The following is a 24,283-nucleotide window of genomic DNA, read 5'->3' as shown; positions in this document are numbered from 1 at the left end:
GTTCCCTGATCCTGCTCTTACCCTCACGGGTGGTGCACCCCACGTACTGTTTGTTACACTTGGTGCACTCTACCAGGTAAATTACGAACTTAGTTCTGCAATTTGTGTAGGACGTGAGGTCAAACACCCTCTGAGTTACACATGACTGAAAATTATGTGTAACATTGGTAAAACTGCATGATATACAATTGCTGAATTGGCATTTGTAGTGGCCCTTTACTTCTAGCCAACTCCCCCTCCTCATAGTAGGCTGCCTCAACTGGCTGGGAGATAACACGTTGCCTAATGTACATCCTCTTCTGGGTACAAAGTTACAACCTTGTGACACATAGTCTTTAAGGCTATCTTCAGCTGTGAGTATAGGTAGATGTTTATTAACAATCGCACAAATGTCCTCAAATTGAGCACTATATGTAGTGATAGAAGAGGATGGATCCGCGGTGGAGGTCTTCAAGATGGAGCTGCTTTTTTGCAGGTGTTTTTTTTCAGCCAGCGTCATCGGATGGAAGAGCATAGAAGATGCTTCCTGGATGAAGATGTTTGCCGGTCCGGATGTCCTCTTCTGCCCGCTTGGATCAAGACTTCAGCCGGAGGATGGATGTCTTCAGCCCCCCGCTTGGGCTTGGATCAAGACATCAGAGCCTGGACGGATCGCTGATACCCGGTGAGGTGAAGATAAGGTAGGAAGATCTTCAAGGGCTTAGTGTTAGGTTTATTTAAGGGGGGTTTGGGTTAGATTAGGGGTATGTGGGTGGTGGGTTGTAATGTTGGGGGGGGTATTGTATGTTTTTTTTTTTTTACAGGCAAAAGAGCTGAATTCTTTGGGGCATGCCCCACAAAGGGCCCTTTTCAGGGCTGGTAAGGTAAAAGAGCTTTGTACTTTTTTATTTTAGAATAGGGTAGGGCATTTTTTTATTTTGGGGGTCTTTGTTATTTTATTAGGGGGCTTAGAGTAGGTGTAATTAGTTTAAAACTGTTGTAATATTTTTCTAATGTTTGTAAATATTTTTTAATTTTTTTGTAACTTAGTTCTTTTTTATTTTTTGTACTTTAGTTAGTTTATTTCATTGTATTTATTTGTAGGTATTGTATTTAATTAATTTATTGATAGTGTAGTGTTAGGTTTAATTGTAGATAATTGTAGGTATTTTATTTAATTAATTTATTGATAGTGTAGTGTTAGGTTTAATTATAACTTAGGTTAGGATTTATTTTACAGGTAATTTTGTAATTATTTTAACTAGGTAACTATTAAATAGTTATTAACTATTTAATAGCTATTGTACCTGGTTAAAATAATTACAAAGTTGCCTGTAAAATAAATATTAATCCTAAAATAGCTACAATATAATTATAATTTATATTGCAGCTGTATTAGGGTTTATTTTACAGGTAAGTATTTAGCTTTAATTAGGACTAATTTATTTAATAAGAGTTATTTTATTTCGTTAGAATAAAATTATATTTAACTTAGGGGAGTGTTAGTGTTAGGTTTAGACTTAGCTTTAGGGGTTAATACATTTATTAGAGTATCGGTGAGATCCGGTCGGCAGATTAGGGGTTAATAATTGTAGGTAGGTGGAGGCGACATTGGGGGCGGCAGATTAGGGGTTAATAAATATAATATAGGGGTCGGCGGTGTTAGGGGCAGCAGATTAGGGGTACATAGGGATAACGTAGGTTGCGGCGGTGTACGGAGCGGCAGATTAGGGGTTAATAATAATATGCAGGTGTCAGCGATAGCGGGGGCGGCAGATTAGGGGTTAATAAGTGTAAGGCTAGGGGTGTTTAGACTCGGGGTACATGTTAGGGTGTTAGGTGCAGACTTAGGAAGTGTTTCCCCATAGAAAACAATGGGGCTGCGTTAGGAGCTGAACGCTGCTTTTTTGCAGGTGTTAGTTTTTTTTTCAGCCAGCTCAGCCCCATTGTTTCCTATGGGGAAATCGTGCACGAGCACGTTTTTGAAGCTGGCCGCGTCCGTAAGCACCGCTGGAATTTAGAGTTGCAGTGGCGGTAAATATGCTATACGCTTCCTTTTTGGAGCCTAACGCAGCCCTTCTGTGAACTCTAAATACCAGCGGTATTTAAAAGGTGCGGGCGAAAAAAAGCCAGCGTAGCTAACGCACCCCTTTGGCCGCAGAACTCTAAATCTAGCCGTAAATTAGCTAAAGTACAAAAACAAACACTAAATTAGAGAAAACAAATTACAAATTACAAGATATTTAAACTAATTACACCTAATCTAATATCCCTATCAAAATAAAAAAGCCCCCCAAAATTAAAAAAAACCCTAGCCTAAACTAAACTACCAATAGCCTTTAAAATAGCCTTTTGCAGGGCATTGCCCCAAAATAATCAGCTCTTTTACCTGTAAAAAAGAAATACAAAAACTCCCCCATCAGTAAAACCCACCACCCACACAACCAACCCCCCAAATAAAATACTATCTAAAAAAACCTAAGCTCCCCATTGCCCTGGAAAGGGCATTTGGATGGGCATTGCCCTTAAAAGGGAAGTTAGCTCTTTTGCGGCCCTGTCCCAATTAGCCAATATAATGCAAGCTCAATCCTATTGGCTGATTGGATCAGCCAATAGGATTGAACTTCAATCCTATTAGCTGATTGCATCAGCCAATAGGATTTTTTCTACCTTAATTCCGATTGGCTGATAGAATTCTATCAGCCAATCGGAATCTAAGGTACGCCATCTTGGATGACATCACTTAAATGAACCGTCATTTGTCGTTAGTCCGTCGGATGAAGAGGATGCTCCGCGTCGGATGTCTTGAAGATGGAGCTGCTCCGCGTCGGATGGATGAAGATAGAAGATGCCGTCTGGATGAAGACTTCTGCCCGTCTGAAGGACCACTTCGCCCCGGCTTGGATGAAGAATTCTCCCGGCTTTGTTGAGGACTTCGGCCCGGTTAGATGAAGACTTCTGCCGCTTCCTTGAGGATGGATGTCTGGTCTTCAGAACAGTAAGTCGATCTTCAGGGGGTTAGGTTTTTTTAAGGGTGTATTGGGTGGGTTTTATTTTTTAAATTAGGTTTTGGGCCGCAAAAGAGCTAACTGCCTTTTAAGGGCAATGCCCATCCAAATGCCCTTTTCAGGGCAATGGGGAGCTTAGGTTTTTTTAGTTAGGGTTTTATTTGGGGGGTTAGTTGTGTGGGTTGTTGGTTTTACTGTTGGGGGGGTTGTTTGCATTTCTTTTTTACAGGTAAAGGAGCTGATTACTTTTGGGCAATGCCCCACAAAAGGCCCTTTTAAGGGCTATTGGTAGTTTAGGTTAGGCTTTTTATTTTGATAGGGCTATTAGATTAGGTGTAATTAGTTTAAATTTCTTGTCATTTGTTTATTATTTTCTGTAATTTAGTGTTTGTTTTTTTTTTTTGTACTTTAGCTAATTTATTTAAATGCATTTAATTTAGTTAATTTATTTAATTATAGTGTAGTGTTAGGTGTTATTGTAACTTAGGTTAGGTTTTATTTTATAGGTACTTTTGTATATTTTAGCTAGGTAGTTATTGAATAGTTAATAACGATTTAGTAATTATTCTACCTAGTTAAAATAAATACATACTTGCCTGTAAAATAAAAATAAACCATAAGATAGCTACAATGTAACTATTAGTTATATTGTAGCTAGCTTAAAATTTATTTTATAGGTAAGTATTTAGTTTTAAATAGGAATAATTTAGTTAATGATAGGAATTTTATTTAGATTTATTTAAATTATATTTAAGTTAGGGGGTGTTAGGGTTAGGGTTAGACTTAGTTGGGGGTGGCAGATTAGGGGTTAATAAATATAATATAGGTTGCGGCGATGTCCGGAGCGGAAGATTTGGGGTTAATAAGTATTATGTAGGTGGCGGCGATGTTAGGGGCGGCAGATTAGGGGTTAATAATATTTAACTAGTGTTTGCGAGGCGGGAGTGCGGCGGTTTAGGGTTAATATTCAATATTCTATTGGCTGATCGGAACAGCCAATAGAATGTGAGCTCAAGCTGATTGGCTGATTGGATCAGCCAATCGGATTGAACTTGAATCTGATTGGCTGATTGAATCAGCCAATCAGATTTTTCCTACCTTAATTCCGATTGGCTGATAGAATCCTATCAGCCAATCGGAATTCGAGGGACGCCATCTTGGATGACGTCATTTAAATGAACCTTCATTCGGCGAGTAGGCGTCGGTTGAAGAGGATGGATCCGCGTCGGCTGGGAAGAAGATGGCTCCACTCCGCATGGATGAAGATAGAAGATGCCGCTTGGATGAAGGTGTCTGCTGGTCCCGATGTCCTCTTCTGCCCGGATAGGATGAAGACTTCTGCCGGCCTGGATGTCCTCTTCTGCCCCATCGAATGAAGACTTCGGCCCGGCTGGGTGAAGACGACTCAAGGTAGGGAGATCTTCAGGGGGTAGTGTTAGGTTTATTTAAGGGGGGTTTGGGTGGGTTAGAGTAGGGGTATGTGGGTGGTGGGTTTTAATGTTGGGGGGTTGTATTTTTTTACAGGCAAAAGAGCTGATTACTTTGGGGCATGCCCCGCAAAAAGCCCTTTTAAGGGCTGGTAAAATAGCTGATTACTTTGTAATGTAGAATAGGGTAGGGACTTTTATTATTTATGTTTTTTATTTTATTTTATTAGGGGGCTTAGATTAGGTGTAATTAGTTTAAAATTCTTGTAATATTTTTTTATTTTCTGTAATTTAGTGTTTTTTTTTTTTGTAATTTAGTTTAGTTTATTTAATTGTATTTAATTGTAGGTATTGGTAGCTAATTTATTTAATTAATTTAATGATAGTGTAGTGTTAGGTTTAATTGTAACTTAGGTTATGATTTATTTTACAGGTAATTTTGTAATTATTTTAACTAGGTAGCTATTAAATAGTTAAAATAAATACACAGTTGCCTGTAAAATAAATATAAATCCTAAAATAGCTACAATATAATTATTCATTATATTGTAGCTATATTAGGGTTTATTTTACAGGTAAGTATTTAGTTTTAAATAGGAATACTTTAGTTAATCAGAGTTCATTTATTTTGTTAGATTAAAATTATATTTAATTTAGGGGAGTGTTAGGGTTAAGGTTAGACTTAGCTTTAGGGGTTAATACATTTATTATAGTAGCGGCGAGGTCCTGTCGGCAGATTAGGGGTTAATAAATATTATGTAGGTGTCGGCGATGTTAGGGGCTGCAGATTAGGGGTTCATAGGGATAATGTAGGTGGCGGCGATGTGCGGTCGGCAGATTAGGGGTTAAAAATATTTATTATAGTGGCGGCGATGTGGGGGGACCTCGGTTTAGGGGTACATAGGTAGTTTATGGGTGTTAGTGTACTTTAGAGCACTGTAGTTAAGAGCTTTATATACCGGCGATAGCCCATAAAGCTCTTAACTACAGCCTTTCCATGGGTGTTAGGAGTCTTGTCGGTAGAGGTGTAATGCTCACTTCAGCCAAGACTCTAAATACCGGCGTTAGGAAGATCCCATTGAAAAGATAGGATACGCAATTGGCGTAAGGGGATCTGCGGTATTGAAAAGTTGTGGCTTGAAACTGAGCGGTACACCTTTACCTGGCCGACTCTAAATACCAGCGGGCGGTCAAAAGCAGCGTCAGGACCCTTTAACGCTGCTTTTGACGGCTAACGCAGAACTCTAAATCTAGGCGAATGCATTTTGTGAAGGATTCAAAGATATGTTCAAAGTATGATCCAAATTTGTTAAAGTTACACATATAATACATATAATACAAATATAATCAATAACTACAAATCCCAATTCTAAATACTAAATACATTGCTATATATATAAAAAATATAAATGCATTAAAACACAAACCAAAGTATGAAATTTAAATTTAATAAAGCTTAAAGGACAAAATGTGAAGTCTAAAGTAAAATAAAACATAGATTACAAAGTATAAATGATACAAAACTCTCATTTGGTGTAGTGCCTTCTACAACTTACCTCTCCTTCCTAGAAATAAAGGCCTAGATTTGGAGTTTTGTCGGTAAAGACCCGCGTAGCTAACGCCGGCTTTTTTCCGGCCGCACCATAAAAATAACTCTGGTATTGAGAGTCCACATAAAGGCTGCGTTCGGCTCCAAAAAAGGAGCGTAGAGCATATTTAACGCAGCTTCAACTCTCGATACCAGAGTTGCTTACGCAAGCGGCCAGCCTAAAAAACGTGCTCGTGCACGATTCTCCCATAGAAAGCAATGGGGCTGTTTGAGCTGAAAAAAAAACCTAACACCTGCAAAAAAGCAGCGTTCAGCTCTTAACGCAGCCCCATTGTTTGCTATGCGGAAACACTTCCTACGTCTGCACATAACACTCAAACATGTACCCGAGTCTAAACACCCCTAACCTTACACTTATTAACCCCTAATCTGTCGCCCCCGCTATCGCTGACCCCTGCATATTATTATTAACCCCTAATCTGCCGCTCAGTAAACCGCCGCTACTTACATTATCCCTATGTACCCCTAATCTGCTGCCCTAACATCGCCGACCCCTATATTATATTTATTAACCCCTAATCTGCCCCCCACAACGTCGCCTCCACCTGCCTACACTTATTAACCCCTAATCTGCCGACCGGACCTGAGCGCTACTATAATAAAGTTATTAACCCCTAATCCGCCTCACTAACCATATAATAAATAGTATTAACCCCTAATCTGCCCTCCCTAACATCGCCGACACCTAACTTCAATTATTAACCCCTAATCTGCCAACTGGAGCTCACCGCTATTCTAATAAATGTATTAACCCCTAAAGCTAAGTCTAACCCTAACACTAACACCCCCCTAAATTAAATATAATTTTAATCTAACGAAATTAATTATCTCTTATTAAATAAATTATTCCTATTTAAAGCTAAATACTTACCTGTAAAATAAATCCTAATATAGCTACAATATAAATTATAATTATATTATAACTATTTTAGGATTAATATTTATTTGACAGGCAACTTTGTAATTATTTTAACCAGGTACAATAGCTATTAAATAGTTAAGAACTATTTAATAGCTACCTAGTTAAAATAATTACAAAATTACCTGTAAAATAAATCCTAACCTAAGTTACAATTAAACCTAACACTATACTATCATTAAATTAATTAAATAAAATACCTACAATTACCTACAATTAAACCTAACACTACACTATCAATAAATAAATTAAATACAATTCCTACAAATAACTACAATGAAATTAACTAACTAAAGTACAAAAAATAAAAAAGAACTAAGTTACAAAAAATAAAAAATATTTACAAACATAAGAAAAATATTACAACAATTTTAAACTAATTACACCTACTCTAAGCCCCCTAATAAAATAAAAAAGACCCCCAAAATAAAAAATGCCCTACCCTATTCTAAATTACTAAAGTTCAAAGCTCTTTTACCTTACCAGCCCTGAACAGGGCCCTTTGCGGGGCATGCCCCAAGAAGTTCAGCTCTTTTGCCTGTAAAAAAAAAAACATACAATACCCCCCCCCAACATTACAACCCACCACCCACATACCCCAAATCTAACCCAAACCCCCCTTAAATAAACCTAACACTAAGCCCCTGAAGATCTTCCTACCTTATCTTCACCATACCAGGTTCACCGATCCATCCTGAAGAGCTCCTTCGATGTCCTGATCCAAGCCCAAGCGGGGGGCTGAAGAGGTCCATGTTCCGGCTGAAGTCTTCATCCAAGCGGGAGCTGAAGAGGTCCATGATCTGGATGAAGTCTTCATCCAAGCGGGAGCTGAAGAGGTCCATGATCCGGATGAAGTCTTCTATCAACGGCATCTTCAATCTTCTTTCTTCGGGAGCCATCATCTTCCATCCGACGCGGAACATCCTCTTCTCCCGACGCCTACTAGCCGAATGACGGTTCCTTTAAGGGACGTCATCCAAGATGGCGTCCCTCGAATTCCGATTGGCTGATAGGATTCTATCAGCCAATCGGAATTAAGGTAGGAATATTCTGATTGGCTGATGGAATCAGCCAATCAGAATCAAGTTCAATCCGATTGGCTGATCCAATCAGCCAATCAGATTGAGCTTGCATTCTATTGGCTGTTCCGATCAGCCAATAGAATGCAAGCTCAATCTGATTGGCTGATTGGATCAGCCAATCGGATTGAACTTAATTCTGATTGGCTGATTCCATCAGCCAATCAGAATATTCCTACCTTAATTCCGATTGGCTGATAGAATCCTATCAGCCAATCGGAATTCGAGGGACGCCATCTTGGATGACGTCCCTTAAAGGAACCGTCATTCAGCTAGTAGGCGTCGGGAGAAGAGGATGTTCCGCGTCGGATGGAAGATGATGGCTCCCGAAGAAAGAAGATTGAAGATGCCGTTGATAGAAGACTTCATCCGGATCATGGACCTCTTCAGCTCCCGCTTGGATGAAGACTTCATCCGGATCATGGACCTCTTCAGCTCCCGCTTGGATGAAGACTTCAGCTGGATCATGGACCTCTTCACCCCCCAGCTTGGGCTTGGATCAGGACATCGGAGGAGCTCTTCAGGATGGATCGGTGAACCTGGTATGGTGAAGATAAGGTAGGAAGATCTTCAGGGGCTTAGTGTTAGGTTTATTTAAGGGGGGTTTGGGTTAGATTCGGGGTATGTGGGTGGTGGGTTGTAATGTTGGGGGGGGGTATTGTATGTTTTTTTTTTTACAGGCAAAAGAGCTGAACTTCTTGGGGCATGCCCCGCAAAGGGCCCTGTTCAGGGCTGGTAAGGTAAAAGAGCTTTGAACTTTAGTAATTTAGAATAGGGTAGGGCATTTTTTATTTTGGGGGTCTTTGTTATTTTATTAGGGGGCTTAGAGTAGGTGTAATTAGTTTAAAATTGTTGTAATATTTTTCTTATGTTTGTAAATATTTTTTTATTTTTTGTAACTTAGTTATTTTTTATTTTTTGTACTTTAGTTAGTTTATTTCATTGTAGTTATTTGTAGGAATTGTATTTAATTTATTTATTGATAGTGTAGTGTTAGGTTTAATTGTAGGTAATTATAGGTATTTTATTTAATTAATTTAATGATAGTATAGTGTTAGGTTTAATTGTAATTATAATTTATATTGTAGCTATATTAGGATTTATTTTACAGGTAAGTATTTATCTTTAAATAGGAATCATTTATTTAATAAGAGTTAATTAATTTTGTTAGATTAAAATTATATTTAATTTAGGGGGGTGTTAGTGTTAGGGTTAGACTTATCTTTAGGGGTTAATAACTTTATTAGAATAGCGGTGAGCTCCGGTCGGCAGATTAGGGGTTAATAAGTGTAGGCAGGTGGAGGCGACGTTGAGGGGGGCAGATTAGGGGTTAATAAATATAATATAGGGGTCGGTGGTGTTAGTGGCAGCAGATTAGGGGTACATAAGGATAACGTAGGGGGTGGCGCTTTGCGGTCGGCAGATTAGGGGTTAATTATTGTAGGTAGCTGGCTGCGACATTGTGGGGGCAGATTAGGGGTTAATAAATATAATATAGGGGTCGGCGGTGATAGGGGCAGCAGATTAGGGGTACATAAGGATAACGTAGGTGGCGGCGCTTTGTGGTCGGCAGATTAGGGGTTAATTATTGTAGGTAGCTGGCTGCGACGTTGTTGGGGGCAGATTAGGGGTTAATAAATATAATATAGGGGTCGGCGGTGTTAGGGGCAGCAGATTAGGGGTACATAAGGATAACGTAGGTGGCGGCGCTTTGCGGTCGGCAGATTAGGGGTTAATAAGTGTAGGTAGGTGGAGGCGACGTTGTGGGGGGCAGGTTAGGGGTTAATAAATATAATACAGGGTCGGCGGTGTTAGGGGCAGCAGATTAGGGGTACATAAGTATATCGTAGGTGGCGGTCGGCAGATTAGGGGTTAAAAAAATTTAATCGAGTGGCAGCGATGTGGGGGGACCTCGGTTTAGGGGTACATAGGTAGTTTATGGGTGTTAGTGTACTTTAGAGCACAGTAGTTAAGAGCTTTATAAACCGGCGTTAGCCCAGAAAGCTCTTAACTACTGACTTTTTTCCTGCGGCTGGAGTTTTGTCATTAGATGTCTAACGCTCACTTCAGACACGACTCTAAATACCGGAGTTAGAAAGATCCCATTGAAAAGATAGGATACGCAATTTACGTAAGGGGATCTGCGGTATGGAAAAGTCGCGGCTGAAAAGTGAGCGTTAGACCCTATTTTGAGTGACTCCAAATACCGGAGTTAGCCTAAAACCAGCGTTAGGAGCCTCTAACGCTGGTTTTCACGGCTACCGCCAAACTCCAAATCCAGGCCAAAGAGAATAAAAATGTTGCCTTTTTAGAATATTTTGATGAATTTTGCACTGCTGACGGATCTTTACAGAGAATCTAATTTCAGTAGAAAGCTTTAGAGAATCTGGCTCTCGGAAGTTTAAAAAACATCAATGACCACACAAGGAAAATTCAGTATTGAGGATGAATGATAAAATAATATAGTTAGTCACAATTCAGCGTTACTTCAAAATCAATAGTTGTTTCTTGAAATTGAAGGAACACAACCATATTATTGTATCTTTAGGGATAGGGTGACCAGCCATTTGCATATAATGATGTAGTGTTGAGCTGCTGTGCCAATTCTCTAATGCGTAGTCCTCTCTGATCCGTGTGTTGCCAGCTTTACATATAAAAGGAGCATGTTTTATTCTGATAATCAAGAAGCATTATGTTTTTTCAAGCAAAACGAGCAATGTTTATCTGTTCCCGTATGTACAGGATTACCCCTTCTGTCACTGCTGTTTCCTAGCAATGAAATGGAAATTTAAACAAGCCTTTTGTCTTTTGATAGAGTAAAATCTATTAACCCCAATGAAGAGCTCACAGTCAGCCAGCATTAGAATACATTTCATTACTATGTTAATCCACAGTAATGCTTTTTTTTCTTTGTGTAGAAATATGTTAAAACACCAAGTCTGGTAAATAATTACACATTGCAACTGTGACAGATTGTAGTCAGTGAGTTTTAACAACAACAAGACTGACAGAGCACATTAGTTAATCTACTCAGTTAACGTTGTCCTGGGAAACCAAAAACCTCTGGGCCTTAACATAATATATATTTGCATCTACCTTTCAATGTTGGGCTATTTATGTAATTCTGTCTCTCTGCCTGTCTGTCTACTGGCCCATCTGTCTGCCTGTCCGTATGTCTATCCTGATACCAAATAAAATATATTTTTTATTTGAATGCATAGCTATAATTCATTATTTATATCAAGGGTCACTAATTAGAGAATTAGCCACAGGCAACATTGTGTGATTAACTTTTTTGTTACAAAATATGTTTGTAATCTTTCAGAACTGAGATCCTTTGCCCTTTGTCACAGTGATTGGCTGTATGGTGTGTATGAGCTACAATACAAGTAGATGTTCTCTAGTAGATCCAGTCCAGTATAGCTGTAGGTAGTTTAGGTTTGGTAAATTATATGGTATTGCATTACTTTTTTTAGCATATGCTCTGAAATTATCATTTCTTAAAATAAAATTTTATCCTATGTGAAGATCATAGGAATGTAAAATATTTATTACTCCCTTCAGGTTAGTGCTGTAGGTCGAATGCAGTGTTGGGTTAGTGTACGAGCGATAGGTGTTGTGCTCTCCATTGAAATCAATGGGGAGAAGAAGTTAACGTGTAAGCACAGTAAGCACATGTCTGGTTTCACATGCGTGCTAACTTTTTACTTTCAACTTGTAATATGTGTTCTATTTCGTGTGTGTTACAAGTTTACTTTCAGCTGTATTAGCGCTCAAATACCGCCCTAATTGTAATTTTTCCCTTAATGTTTTGGTCCACACTGTGGGGACGATTTATAAAGATGCGGACGGACATGAACCACTGTAGTGGATCATGTCTGCCCGACATTGCTAAATGCCAACAGCATACGCTGTCAGCATTTAACATTGCAGAGGCATTTCTAGTGAAATTGTTGTGCAATGCCGCCCCCTGCACATTTGCGGCCAATCGGCCGCTAGCAGGGGTTGTTAATCATCCCGATTGTATCTGATCGGGATGATTGCTGTCCGCCGCCTCAGATGTGGCGGATAAGTTAAGGAGCAGCAGTCTTAAGACCGCTGCTACTTAATTTATGTTTAGGGCGAGCCTAATGGCTTGTGTGAAAACAGCTGCATTTGCGTCTTAATAATTCAGCCCCATAGCCCCTTCCTCAGGCTCAACATGGAATTTAAAGTGCACTCAATATAAAAAGAACTGATTTATCTGCCAATCACAAAGCATGTTATGACCAATAACACAGTTAATAAATGCAAGTGTGGAAAACTTAAAAGACAATAAAGTAAAAAATAAACTTTCAGGATTCAGGCAGAGCATGCAATTTAAAAAAACTTTCCCTTTTACTTTTATTATCTAATTGCTTTGTTCTCTTTGTATCCTTTATTGAAATGTATGCCTAAGTAGGCTCAGGAGCAGAAATGCACTACTGTCATTGGCTCAGTGTTTTATCTAGTTCCCATTTGTGCATTTCTGCTCCTTCAACAAAGGATACAGAGAATAAAGCAAATACGATAATAAAAGCAAATAGAAAAGTGGTTTGAAAAGTGGTTTGAAATAGTATACTCTATTTGAATAATGAAAGAAAATTTTGGGTTTTTAATAAGAAAACCATCAATGACGTACTCATGTAAAATAATCCACTGTCTCATTCTTTCCTGCCTCGATTACTGCAACTCTGTCCTCTCTGGTCTCCCCACCTACCGCCTAGCTTCTTTACAATCCATAATGAATGCCTCTGCCAGACTCATCTTCCTTATACGTCGCTCTTCATCTGCTGCACCTCTCTGCCAATCCCTTCGCTGGCTTCACTCTGACATACAAGGCCCTCAACTGCACTGCTCCCCCCTATATCTCAGACCTTGTCTCCAGATACTCTCCTTCCTGTCCCCTTCGCTCTGCTCATGACCTCCTACTCTCCTCCCTTCTCCAGACTGGCTCCCATCTTGTGGAACTCTCTGCCTCGCTCGACAAGACTCTCTTTTAGTTTTGAAAGCTTCAGGTGCTCCCTAAAGACTCTACTGTTCAGGGATGCATACAACCTACACTAACCTTTCTTCATACCAGTTCCTCTCCTCCATTGTTATCTCCTGAACCCCCTTAGCATGTAAGCTTAAGAGTCCAGCTGTTTGTAGATCACCTTCTTAAGAGCTGACTACAACAGTGCGACTCTTGGCAGGGCCCTCTACCCATTTGATCCCTATAATTGTTTTGTTGTACTCCGCATTTGTTTATAGCGCTCTACAAATAACCGATAATAATAATAATAAGATAATCTTATTTGTACAATAAACATCACTTTGTATGTGCTGGCATTGCTAATAAACAGTTGGTCTTGGGTAACAATAGCGATCATTTGTATATAACACCTAGAATCTCTGAGTGGTTAAAATAGAATGGGTAGGCAAAATCCAAAACCAGATGCTAATCCTGAATCTAAACAGTGGTGCTTATGTTAGTCTAAAAATGTTACTTATGTAAACTATATGATTTTTGGTATTTTAGAGAATGCCTGCCTCTTTTTAGACAATATATTTAAGTGTCTGTGTGTGTGTGTGTATATATACAGTATATACTGTATATATATATATATATATATACATACATAGTATAGATATATATATACATACATAGTATAGATATATTTATACAATCAGAAAAGTGTATCCAGCCTTAGCAGTCATCCAAAAGATACACAGCCGGCAAACACAGGAATAGATAATCAAACACCTTTAATGTGAAGATATATGAAACAGGCCCAAAGCCATAACGTTTCAGCTCAAACACAAGCTTTTTTCAAATGGAAGCCAGACAGACATCATATATATAAATAAATAAATAAATACTAATATATAATAACACACAAACCTATAAATGCATATATATGTAAACAAAGATTGTTCTCCACGTTCTATATTTTATTACATTGTTTTTAAAGATAAAAATATATTTCTCCATACTAACAAAATTATTTCCTTTAGGGTTGCATATTCTCTTTTAATTTTTTCAGCAGCGATTTTGAGAATACTTGGACATGATGAAGAAGCAATCCCACTCTCTCTTGCCTTGATAATTGGATGGTGCAATACCGTCTATTTTGCCCGAGGATTTAGAATGCTGGGGCAGTTTTCAATAATGATTCAGAAGGTAAATATTATGTTACAGGAATTATGTAATGCTTATAATCACTAGGCTTTATATTCTCTGCAAACAAATTTGCCTCAGTTTGTCAAAAATATGTTGAATAATGTCATTAAATAAAGCTATCCAAAAGGTCTCCATAATAAGAAAGGACTTCTGGTATAGTATATATTTAATTTAGAGATGCCAAAATGTCAATGTGGTAGCTTGCTGTACTTTTATTGTAAAAATATAAACTTCATGGTAGGGAGATGTTACACAATTTAGTGCTTAGGTAGGGAATACAAGTGGTGATAATCTACATGTGCATCTTTGTGTTAAATGTTGTTAGTATACAAAGAACATTCAGAGCCTATTTATTGCGCAATTAAAGGAACATTAAACGCTATGGGCTAGATTATGGGGGGATTGCTATATTTATTACTTCTGCTCGACCAATAACTGCGCTAGAAGTAAGTTTTTTGTGCGTGTCGGTTACAGCATTTTACAATTTGAAAGAATAAAGTTTTCACTCATGCGCTAACCCGACGCACTCAAAAAGCCAAACTTATCATATCACAATCACGTTAACGTATTCTCCCATAGATTTCAATGGAGCGCGAGAAGTGGAAAAATCTAACATCCTACACGCGCGTAAACCCGATCACGTTTAACAAAGTGTGCTAACCAACATGAAATAATATTTCACATTCCAATGTTCTTCATATAGAAGAATATGTTCTTTTTATTCAATAATACATATTTCTACATATATATGTTTTTTTTTGGTAAAATATATATGTACGAGTATTAAAGCCCTTGTACACGGACCAAAATGTGTAAGGAAAGAAATATACCTCTTAGGGGGCATTGTGCACTTTTATCTCAAGCACACACGTAGCTGCCCAACTCCCTCCCCCTCCCTCATTTACCCACCTCTCCCTCCCTACCCTCTGATCCCCCCATCCACTCGGATCCGCTCTTCCTCATCCCCCTCCCTGCTGCTCTCAACATTTAGTTTCTGCAGCACAGTGGTCCCATCCACTCCCGCCTCCTCCAGCGATGGGCCTCCCACCTGCCTCTCTCCTAACCTTTTCACGCCACCAACAATCAGCACTACTGCTGCCCAATGCAGAGAGGGACAAAGAGCTTGTCTCACGCTGTCTCTACTTTGCATGGGCGCTGGTTGTTAAGGGGTTAAGGCCAGATATGTTTGTCTCGTGCAGTCTCTACTATGCATGACTGCGTCGGACAAACATACATATTCCCTTATGTGAAGAAAATACGAATGTGAAATATGCGATTCGCGCATCCCATTTCTCAATTTAGATCTTAAAGCAGTCAGGGAAGCACACATGAAAACTTAGTTTTCTTAAGACGGGTTATTGAAATGTTACATATAAAATATTAATAAAAAATAATATAATTTATTAACAATTTATAAACATACTGTAAAATATATAGATATATTCTATGTATTATTAAGAATATTTTACAGTATGTTAATTAATTTTTATACATTTATATTAATTTTTATTAATATTTAATATGCAATATGTAATATTTCAATAACACGCCTTAAGTATACTATTTTTATCTCGTAATACACGCGCTACTTCCGACATGCAAACAACCCTACATAAATTCTAAACACAATGATGTATTCAAAGCAAAGATTAGCCTGAGAATAATATGCAGATGTATTTTTTTATTGTATTAGTTCTTTAAATATTGAAAAAAATAAGTGTAAAGTTATAGGGGGATATTTATCAAAGCATCAATCTCAATGCATTCGCCGGCATCAATACGCTCGCTATACATCGCTGACGCGGATCCACATATGATGCCCTTATTTATAAAAAAACATCAAAAACACGTGCGTCAAGTATCGCGCGATGAGCATCGAACTGTTGCTAACTAACAGTCATCGATGTTGTGGTTATTCTGTTTTTTCCCAACTTTATTTATACCATTTCATTACTGTCCATGAACAAGCACATTTCTCTAAAGCTAATTTTTTATTTTTCATCTGTTAATGTCCAAGAAAAAGCTACCTTTATACCTCAACAAACAATATCTCATAGAAAGTTATTTTTATATTTATTTGTTATACAAAAAAAAATCTGTTATATGATATGTTCACGTAAATTAATGTGTATTTGTATTTCTAGAAGTCATGATATGTTTTTATCATGTTTTTTTTTATAAATGATCATTAATGCAAGAATTTGTACATATATCTTTGCACATATTTGTATTTATTTATTTATTTATATATATATATATATATATATATACATATATATATATGTATATATATATATATAGACTCCAAGTAAGTGCACTCTCACTCGCCAAGCCAAACGCAGACCAGGGTGCTTAGCAGGATATTCAATCAGGCTAAAGATAAGCACTCTCTGGATTTAAGTACAACAACTATTTATTAGGCAGTGACGTTTCGGGGCATTCTGAGTAAGGGGTGAATGCCCCGAAACGTCACTGCCTAATAAATAGTTGTTGTACTTAAATCCAGAGAGTGCTTATCTTTACCCTGATTGATTATATATATATATATATATATATATATATATATATATATATATATATATTGTATATGTGTGTGTGTTATGTCATAAATCTTTTGCAAACATATAAGCATGTCCCTAAGTTCCTTTTTTTGTTCTAAACTATGTTGTCTGTCATATCTGTGTTTATTTATCCCACCATATGTATATAGTGTAAATTTATTATTATTCTGAGCAGGAATACTTGCGAATATATCATGTAATCAGGGTATCATATGTATTTATTTGCAATCAATGGATATTTTAAGAGCTGGGCCAGTTTTATCTCTGTACCTGTGTAACCCCTCCTGATTGCAATCTAGTTTTAAAAACCACCCCTACACAGGTGTTATAAAATGGGCTGGCATATAAGATGACATTTCTTACTGAAAAAGAAATTCAAGAGAAGGAAGAAAAACACTGAAAATATCATGACTGTAAAGAGGTGATTTTAATTTCTACTGTATCTGAATCATGACACAAGTAATCTGAATCAATGACACAAGTATCGAGCAATTTGATTCGTTAGTGATAGTTTAAAATGTATAAAAATTAATTGATGTCATAAATCATGTGATTATGCATATTCCATGTTTAGGAGTTTGCATCATAATTGGTGCGAAAAGTGTTGTGTCAAATTTGGTGCGAAGTGGAGAGTGGGACTTGTATTACATGGCTTAAACAGATTTTTCCAAAAAAATAAAAAAGAAGTTAGCTATATTATGTTGTGTATTTATTTCATTTTTATCTCTATATCTATTAGTGCGACAAGTTTGCAAAAACTTTGCAAACATTTGGAGAAATAATATTGTCCCCTTGCTTTGTAATGAGAGACAAAGTTGTAACTTAATCCATAAGTAGTAATGTATTTTTCATTTTTATACCTATATCTACTAGTGCACCAAATGTGGAGCAATAATATTCTTTGATTTAGAAAGGGTATGCAATTGTAATAGAGTTTCTAATTTACTTTTATTATTTATGTAATATGCGTCATTCTCTTGCAGCATCAAACATAAGCTTTCTGTGTTTTCAGACTCTAATTGATTTCTATGGCACCACAGCCTCAAGGGTGGCGGATTGATAACTAGGTACGCTGCGTCGGAATAGACGCAAGCGTACCTGTTAAATGCTTGATAAATTGGGAAAATTATCAAATAGAGTCGAATGTGAATTCGAAACATCTGTAATGACGAAAGCATGGATCTGCGTCGAATTGAGATTGTGGGAGCGTATATATTTCGTCACACATTTCAACATTTGACAATCTTGGCGCTTTGATAATTACGGCAGATCAATCTCGAGACAAATACGATGCAGGATTCAACCATATTTTCAGTTGACTCTTTGATAAATATCCCCCTAAGTGTCCATAAAGCAATAGGCACCACCATGTTGTAGCGTAGGTTTCCCTCTCTGCTTAAGCCAATTAGGGGAAGTTATAAATGAGTCACTAGAATGTGCAACCAATAACTGTTCCTAATATAGAAGTCTTAAAGGCACATTAAAAAATAAATAAATGCTAGATAGAATGATTCATTAAAGTAAAGATTAGTCTGAGAGTAACATGTACATTGATTTTTAAAGTTATATTAGCTGTTTAGATATTGTCAAAATAAGTGTAAAGTTTTATTGTCTATAAAACAATGGGAGCTGCCATGTTTTAACTTAGGTTACCTTATCTGCTGTGGCCAATTAGAGACAGTTATAAATATGTCACCAGAGTGTGCAGCCAATGACTGTGTGGAATACAGCAGTATTCTGCACTTCCATTTCTAACAGGAACTGAAAAGCTCACAATTTCAGAATGTAATTACAGAAAAAGAGGACAAAATAAATAATGAAAGTATATTGTACAGTTGTATACATATATATGATTTATCATTATATATTACCATTTCAAAGTGTTTAATGTCCCTTTAAAGGGACACTGAACCCACATTTTTTCTTTTGTGATTCAGATAGTGCATGCAATTTTAAGCAACTTTCTAATTTACTCATATTATCAAATGTTCTTCATTCTCTTGGTATGTTTATTTTAAAAGCAAGAATGTGTTTAGATGCTGGCCCATTTTTGGTGAACAACCTGTGTTGTCCTTGCTGATTGGACAGCACCAATAAACAAGTGCTGCCCTTGGACTGAACCAAAAATGTGCTGGCTCCTTAGCTTAGATGTCTTATTTTTCAAATAAAGATAGGAAGAGAACGAAGAAAACTGATAATAGTTGCTTAAAATTGCATGCTCTATCTGAATCATGAAATAAAAAATTTGGTTTCAGTATCCCTTTAAGTTTGCTCTCCAAAAATGGGATAAAATATATATATATTATGAAACAGTTCGGCTAGATTACAAGTGGGCTCATATTACTAGTATATATATATATATATATATATATATATATATATATATATATATTTATATATATATATATATATATATATTTTATATATATATATATATATATATATATATATATATATATATATATATTTATTTATATCACCCAACATCTTTATGTTGTTAAGCCTGGGTGTGCTCAGTCCTTCACATAATAAACTTCTTAGGGAGCACACTGAAAAACTCATGTCTGGCACTAAACTGAATGTGCACTAAACATCAGCTCAGGTATTGAGGTTCTTAAATTAGATAAAAACTATGATTTTGTATTGAAATATATGTTTAAACAATTTACACATACATACATACAGTACATGCACAGTATATATACACACACACACACACACACACACACATATATATATATATATATATATATATATAGAGAGAGAGAGAGAGAGAGAGAGAGAGAGAGAGAGAGAGAGAGAGAGAGAGAGAAAGAAAGAGAAAGAGAGAGAAAGAGAGAGAAAGAGAAAAATAACTCATTGTGTAGTTCATTAACAAATCTAGACGGGCCAGAAAGCTTGTTTTTCCCACAGAAAACATCTGAATTACATTGTTTCCAATGCAGCAAAGGATTCTGGGTAAGATATGCAAATGAGGTTCACAATGACACACTTTTTTACTTCAAGTCTGCTTTTCAGCAGATTCCCTTTATGCCAAAGCATTGCTGTTCACACAGCTTATAAGATTAGCTAGATTTAGTGCCGTGATTCATAACCATCTCAGGACAGACTGTTTCATGGTTTTTGCCACTCATCAGCTTGGAGAAGGTTTGAATCACTGCTGGGTGAAGTTGATTTCTGGACAAAATACAACAACATTTAAAATTAGGGAGAGGTAAAAAGTGAGTTTAAAATTCTCCACTGCGCACAAAATATAGAGAAAATAACTCGTTGTGGTTCATTAACAAATCTAGACAGGCCAGAAGGCTTGTTTTTCCCACAGAAAACCTCTGAATTACATTGTTTCCAAAGCAGCAAAGGATTTTAGTTAAGATATGCAAATGAGGTTCACAATGACACACTTTTTTACTTTGTCTGCTTTTCAGCAGATTCCCTTTACGCCAAAGCATCGCTGTTCACACAGCTTATAAGTTTAGCTAGGGTGTCATGCTTTCACCTATCCTTGCTTTCCCTTTAATAGGAGGTGTCTATCATCAGGTATAAAAGTTCCTCCCACAGTCTAATAGTTGCTTGATTATTTTGTTCTACTAGCTCAGAATTATCCAGCTCCTGCATATTCTGGTATCTCTGTTCTGCAGACCTCACCTCTCTCACCAGCTAACACCTTTTGAGCATCCGCTCTCACTTACCATCTCATTGGAGTAATTTCTAAGGATCAATCTGTCTCCCTGAAACTCCTGCTCTCCCAGAGCTGACAGTTTCACACTTCCGGTTTCGGTAACACTGCAGGTGTGACGTCACACGCCGGAGCTGCACACAGACTGTCTCAACTCCAAAGGATCTCCTCCTGTTACAGAATATCTGGACTTCCACTAAATAGTAAGAATTCTTACCTAAATACTCCTCTCTAATGTTAATAATTACCTGGTACCTAAACTATAACTTGTTAACAATCTTTACTAATATTGTGCTGCATTTCTCTGTATCTTTTATATTGGTGTCCTACACTTAGTATCTCTGTCATAAGCTGCCATCCTCCTGACTATAGATTTACTTGTGTAGATTTCCACCATATATCAATGCAAGGTTTATTTCTAATTATGAACAAGTTTTCATATGTTGCCACCTATTATTTAGGAATAAATCTTCTACACACCTATTAAACAAAACGCATAGAAATCCTTATTAGTTAATTTATATTCTACTACAGTTGGATTCAACTAAAGGATAAATATTTCTTCCTACAGGAATTAGGAAATTCAGCAATTCAGGTGAATATCCTGACATAATAATCAAGCCACATAATGAATCCAGTAGACTTAGTTACTCATGTGCAGACCTTAACAGACAAGGTAGAAAACATTACTCAAGCCTTAAACTCACTCCAGCAAGAGAACACCACTTTAAAAAATTATATTAAAGAGATTGCTGAAAAACAAAAGGTATCCCATACCATTGAACCTAATGTAAACCCACCTGATGTCTTTTCAGGGGATAGAAAAACATTCAGGGAATTCAGAAATGCCTGTTATCTGCTCTTTACTCTTAAGCCTCACACTTATCCTACAGAGCAGGTAAAAGTCCTTACAACAATCTCATATCTTAAGGGTGAACCCCGCAGTTGGGCTAACAGTTTCTTTGAAACTAACGACCCCATTCTACAGTCCTTGGACACCTTCTTTCAAACCATGTCTCAGCTATATGATGATCCTTATCTCCAGTTAACTGCTGAGAATTCAATGAGAGCCCTGAGACAGTATAAGAAACCTGTGGAGGACTATATAGCTGAGTTTAAGAGGTGGTCCAAGGATAGTGGATGGAACGAGTTATCCTTAAGAAACCAATTTAGGTTAGGTTTGTCTGACTCACTCAAAGACGAGTTAGCGAGAGTTGAGTTACCCCACACATTAGATGCATTAATTAATCTAAGTATTAGCTTAGATAGGCGTCTTCGTGAACGAAGGCATGAACGAGGCTCAGTTGAATTCACTACAAAACGTCCCATCACATCTGGAGCCTCACATTCTTACAATAGACCAGTACCACAGTCTACTCCTGAAGCTATGGACATTGGCGTAATAAGAGGTCCCTTGAACCCACAAGAAAAGCAAAGAAGAAAAAATAACAACCTCTGCTTGTACTGTGGTGCCGCTCAACACACTGTCAAGGACTGTCCTCTTCTGATTCGTCAAAGGAAGGGTAAGAACATAGACATTACCTACTGTTGTAGTTCAGAACAATCTTCAACCACTCATTTCCTCTTACCCCTTGTTTTACAGTGGGAGAACCATCGGCTAACCAGTCAAGCGATTATTGATTCTGGAGCAAGCGCTAATTATATTGATTCACATTTTGTCACTGTAAATAAAATTCCACTAATTAAAAAGCAGAATCCTGTTTTAGCTCGTGTTATTGACGGAAACCCTATTTCCTCTGGTCCAATTCTTTTTCAAACCATTCCACTGTTGTTAGCCATACAATCCTCACACATAGAATATGTTTCTTATGATGTAATCGACTCCCCGCTTTATCCAGTAGTTCTGGGATTCTCCTGGTTAAAATTGCATGATCCTGTAATATCTTGGTCTAATTCTACTATTCATTTCACATCACCTTATTGCACTACAACCTGTAACACTAGCCATCATATATTACATACTCAAGAAAACAAAATACCCACAGAGTATTCAGATTTCAAGGATGTATTCTGTAAAAAGGAATCTGAAAATCTTCCCCCACATAGGAAGTATGACTGCCCGATAGAGTTAATTCCAGGTGCAGACATCCCTTGTGGGCACATTTTCCCTTTATCCAAAGTTGAACTTGATTATTTAAAAAGTTATCTTGAAGACAATTTGAGAAAGGGCTTTATCAGACCCTCCTCCTCTCCTGCGGGGGCTGGTATGTTCTTTGTAAAGAACAAGGATGGAACTATCCGTCCCATAGTGGATTATAGGAGGTTAAATAAACGCACAGTAAAAAATCGCTACCCCCTTCCACTTATACCCGAGCTTATTGAACGTCTAGAGGGAGCTACTTGTTTCACTAAGTTGGATCTAAGAGGTGCATATAACCTCATTAGAGTTAGAAAAGGGGATGAATGGCTCACGGCATTCCGTACTCGTTATGGTTTATATGAGTATGTCGTGATGCCATTCGGCCTCTGTAATGCTCCAGCAACGTTTCAATATTTAATTAACGACATATTTAAAGACCTATTAGATGTATTTGTCGTCATCTATCTAGACGATATCCTTATATATTCAAAAAATCAGACCGATCATATTAAACATGTAAGAACAGTACTCTCTAGATTAAGACAACATCACTTATACGCTAAGCCTGAAAAGTGTATATTTAATTCTAAAACCATCACATTCTTGGGTTATGTAATTTCAGCAGAAGGTATTAACATGGAAAATTCTAAGATAAAAACTATCCTTGACTGGCCCGTACCCACTACCAAGAGACAAATACAACGCTTCATGGGTTTTGCGAACTTTTACAGAAAGTTCATCAAGAACTTTGCTCAGTTAGCAAAACCTCTCACTAATCTAACAAAAAATAACGTTAAATTCCTTTGGACTGAATCAACTCAGGAGGTATTTGATATATTGAAAGAGAAATTCACAACAGCTCCCATATTGTCCTACCCTGATCCATCACTCCAGTTTGTCTTGGAAGTAGACGCCTCAGACCATGCTGTAGGAGCGGTACTTTCCCAACGTAAAACCTTAAAGCATCCTCTCCATCCAATTGCCTATTTCTCCAGAGTTATGAATAATGCAGAGCTTAACTATGCAATTGGGGAAAAAGAACTCCTGGCGATAAAATCAGCATTTGAACACTGGCGACACTTATTGGAGGGAACTGAAATTCCTATATTGATCTATACAGATCACAGGAATTTAGAGTTCCTGAAAACCAATCGCACCTTAACATCCAGACAGGTGCGCTGGAATCTTTACTTTAGTAGATTTAATTATGTCATCACTTATAGGCCGTGTAATAAAAATCAAAAGGCAGATGCCTTATCTAGAATTTATGAAAAGCCAATGGAAATTCAAGGTCCCCAAACTATCATACCAGCTGAACATATTATAGGTCTCACGGATGACTCCGTAACACTCTTTAAAAGACACCAACTAAGTGATAATGAAATACCATCATCTCAGGTATCTCTATCCAATGATGGCCTTCTTTATCATGGACAATTAGTTTATGTTCCAAAAACATTAAGGTCTCAAATTCTTAAAACCAACCATGACAACCCCTTGGCTGGACACCCAGGAATAAAAAAGACCTCCGAAATGATAGGCAGATACTTTTGGTGGCCTAATATTAACAAGGACATCAAAGAATACGTCCTATCCTGTAGAATTTGTACTGTGTCAAAACCCAGACACCAAAAACCAGATGGTGAGTTACAACCTCTACCCACTCCTAAACGTCCTTGGACGGATATAGCTCTCGACTATATAGTGGATTTGCCTAAATCATCAAGTTATACTACTATTATA

General features: G+C 37.3%; 1 protein-coding gene across 1 annotated transcript in view; it reads left to right on the top strand.

The window, feature by feature from the left end:
* Window positions 1-24,283, top strand: part of LOC128656288 (transient receptor potential cation channel subfamily V member 6-like) — a 308,929-nt gene that overhangs the window by 232,304 nt on the left and 52,342 nt on the right. The window contains exon 12 of the mRNA XM_053710116.1: window positions 14,037-14,202. Coding sequence (XP_053566091.1) covers window positions 14,037-14,202 — 166 coding nt within the window. The remainder of the gene's footprint in view (window positions 1-14,036; window positions 14,203-24,283) is intronic.

Source organism: Bombina bombina, chromosome 4 (genome assembly GCF_027579735.1).
Source record: "Bombina bombina isolate aBomBom1 chromosome 4, aBomBom1.pri, whole genome shotgun sequence".
Taxonomy (NCBI): domain Eukaryota; kingdom Metazoa; phylum Chordata; class Amphibia; order Anura; family Bombinatoridae; genus Bombina; species Bombina bombina.
This window is presented reverse-complemented; position numbering and strand designations above follow the sequence as displayed.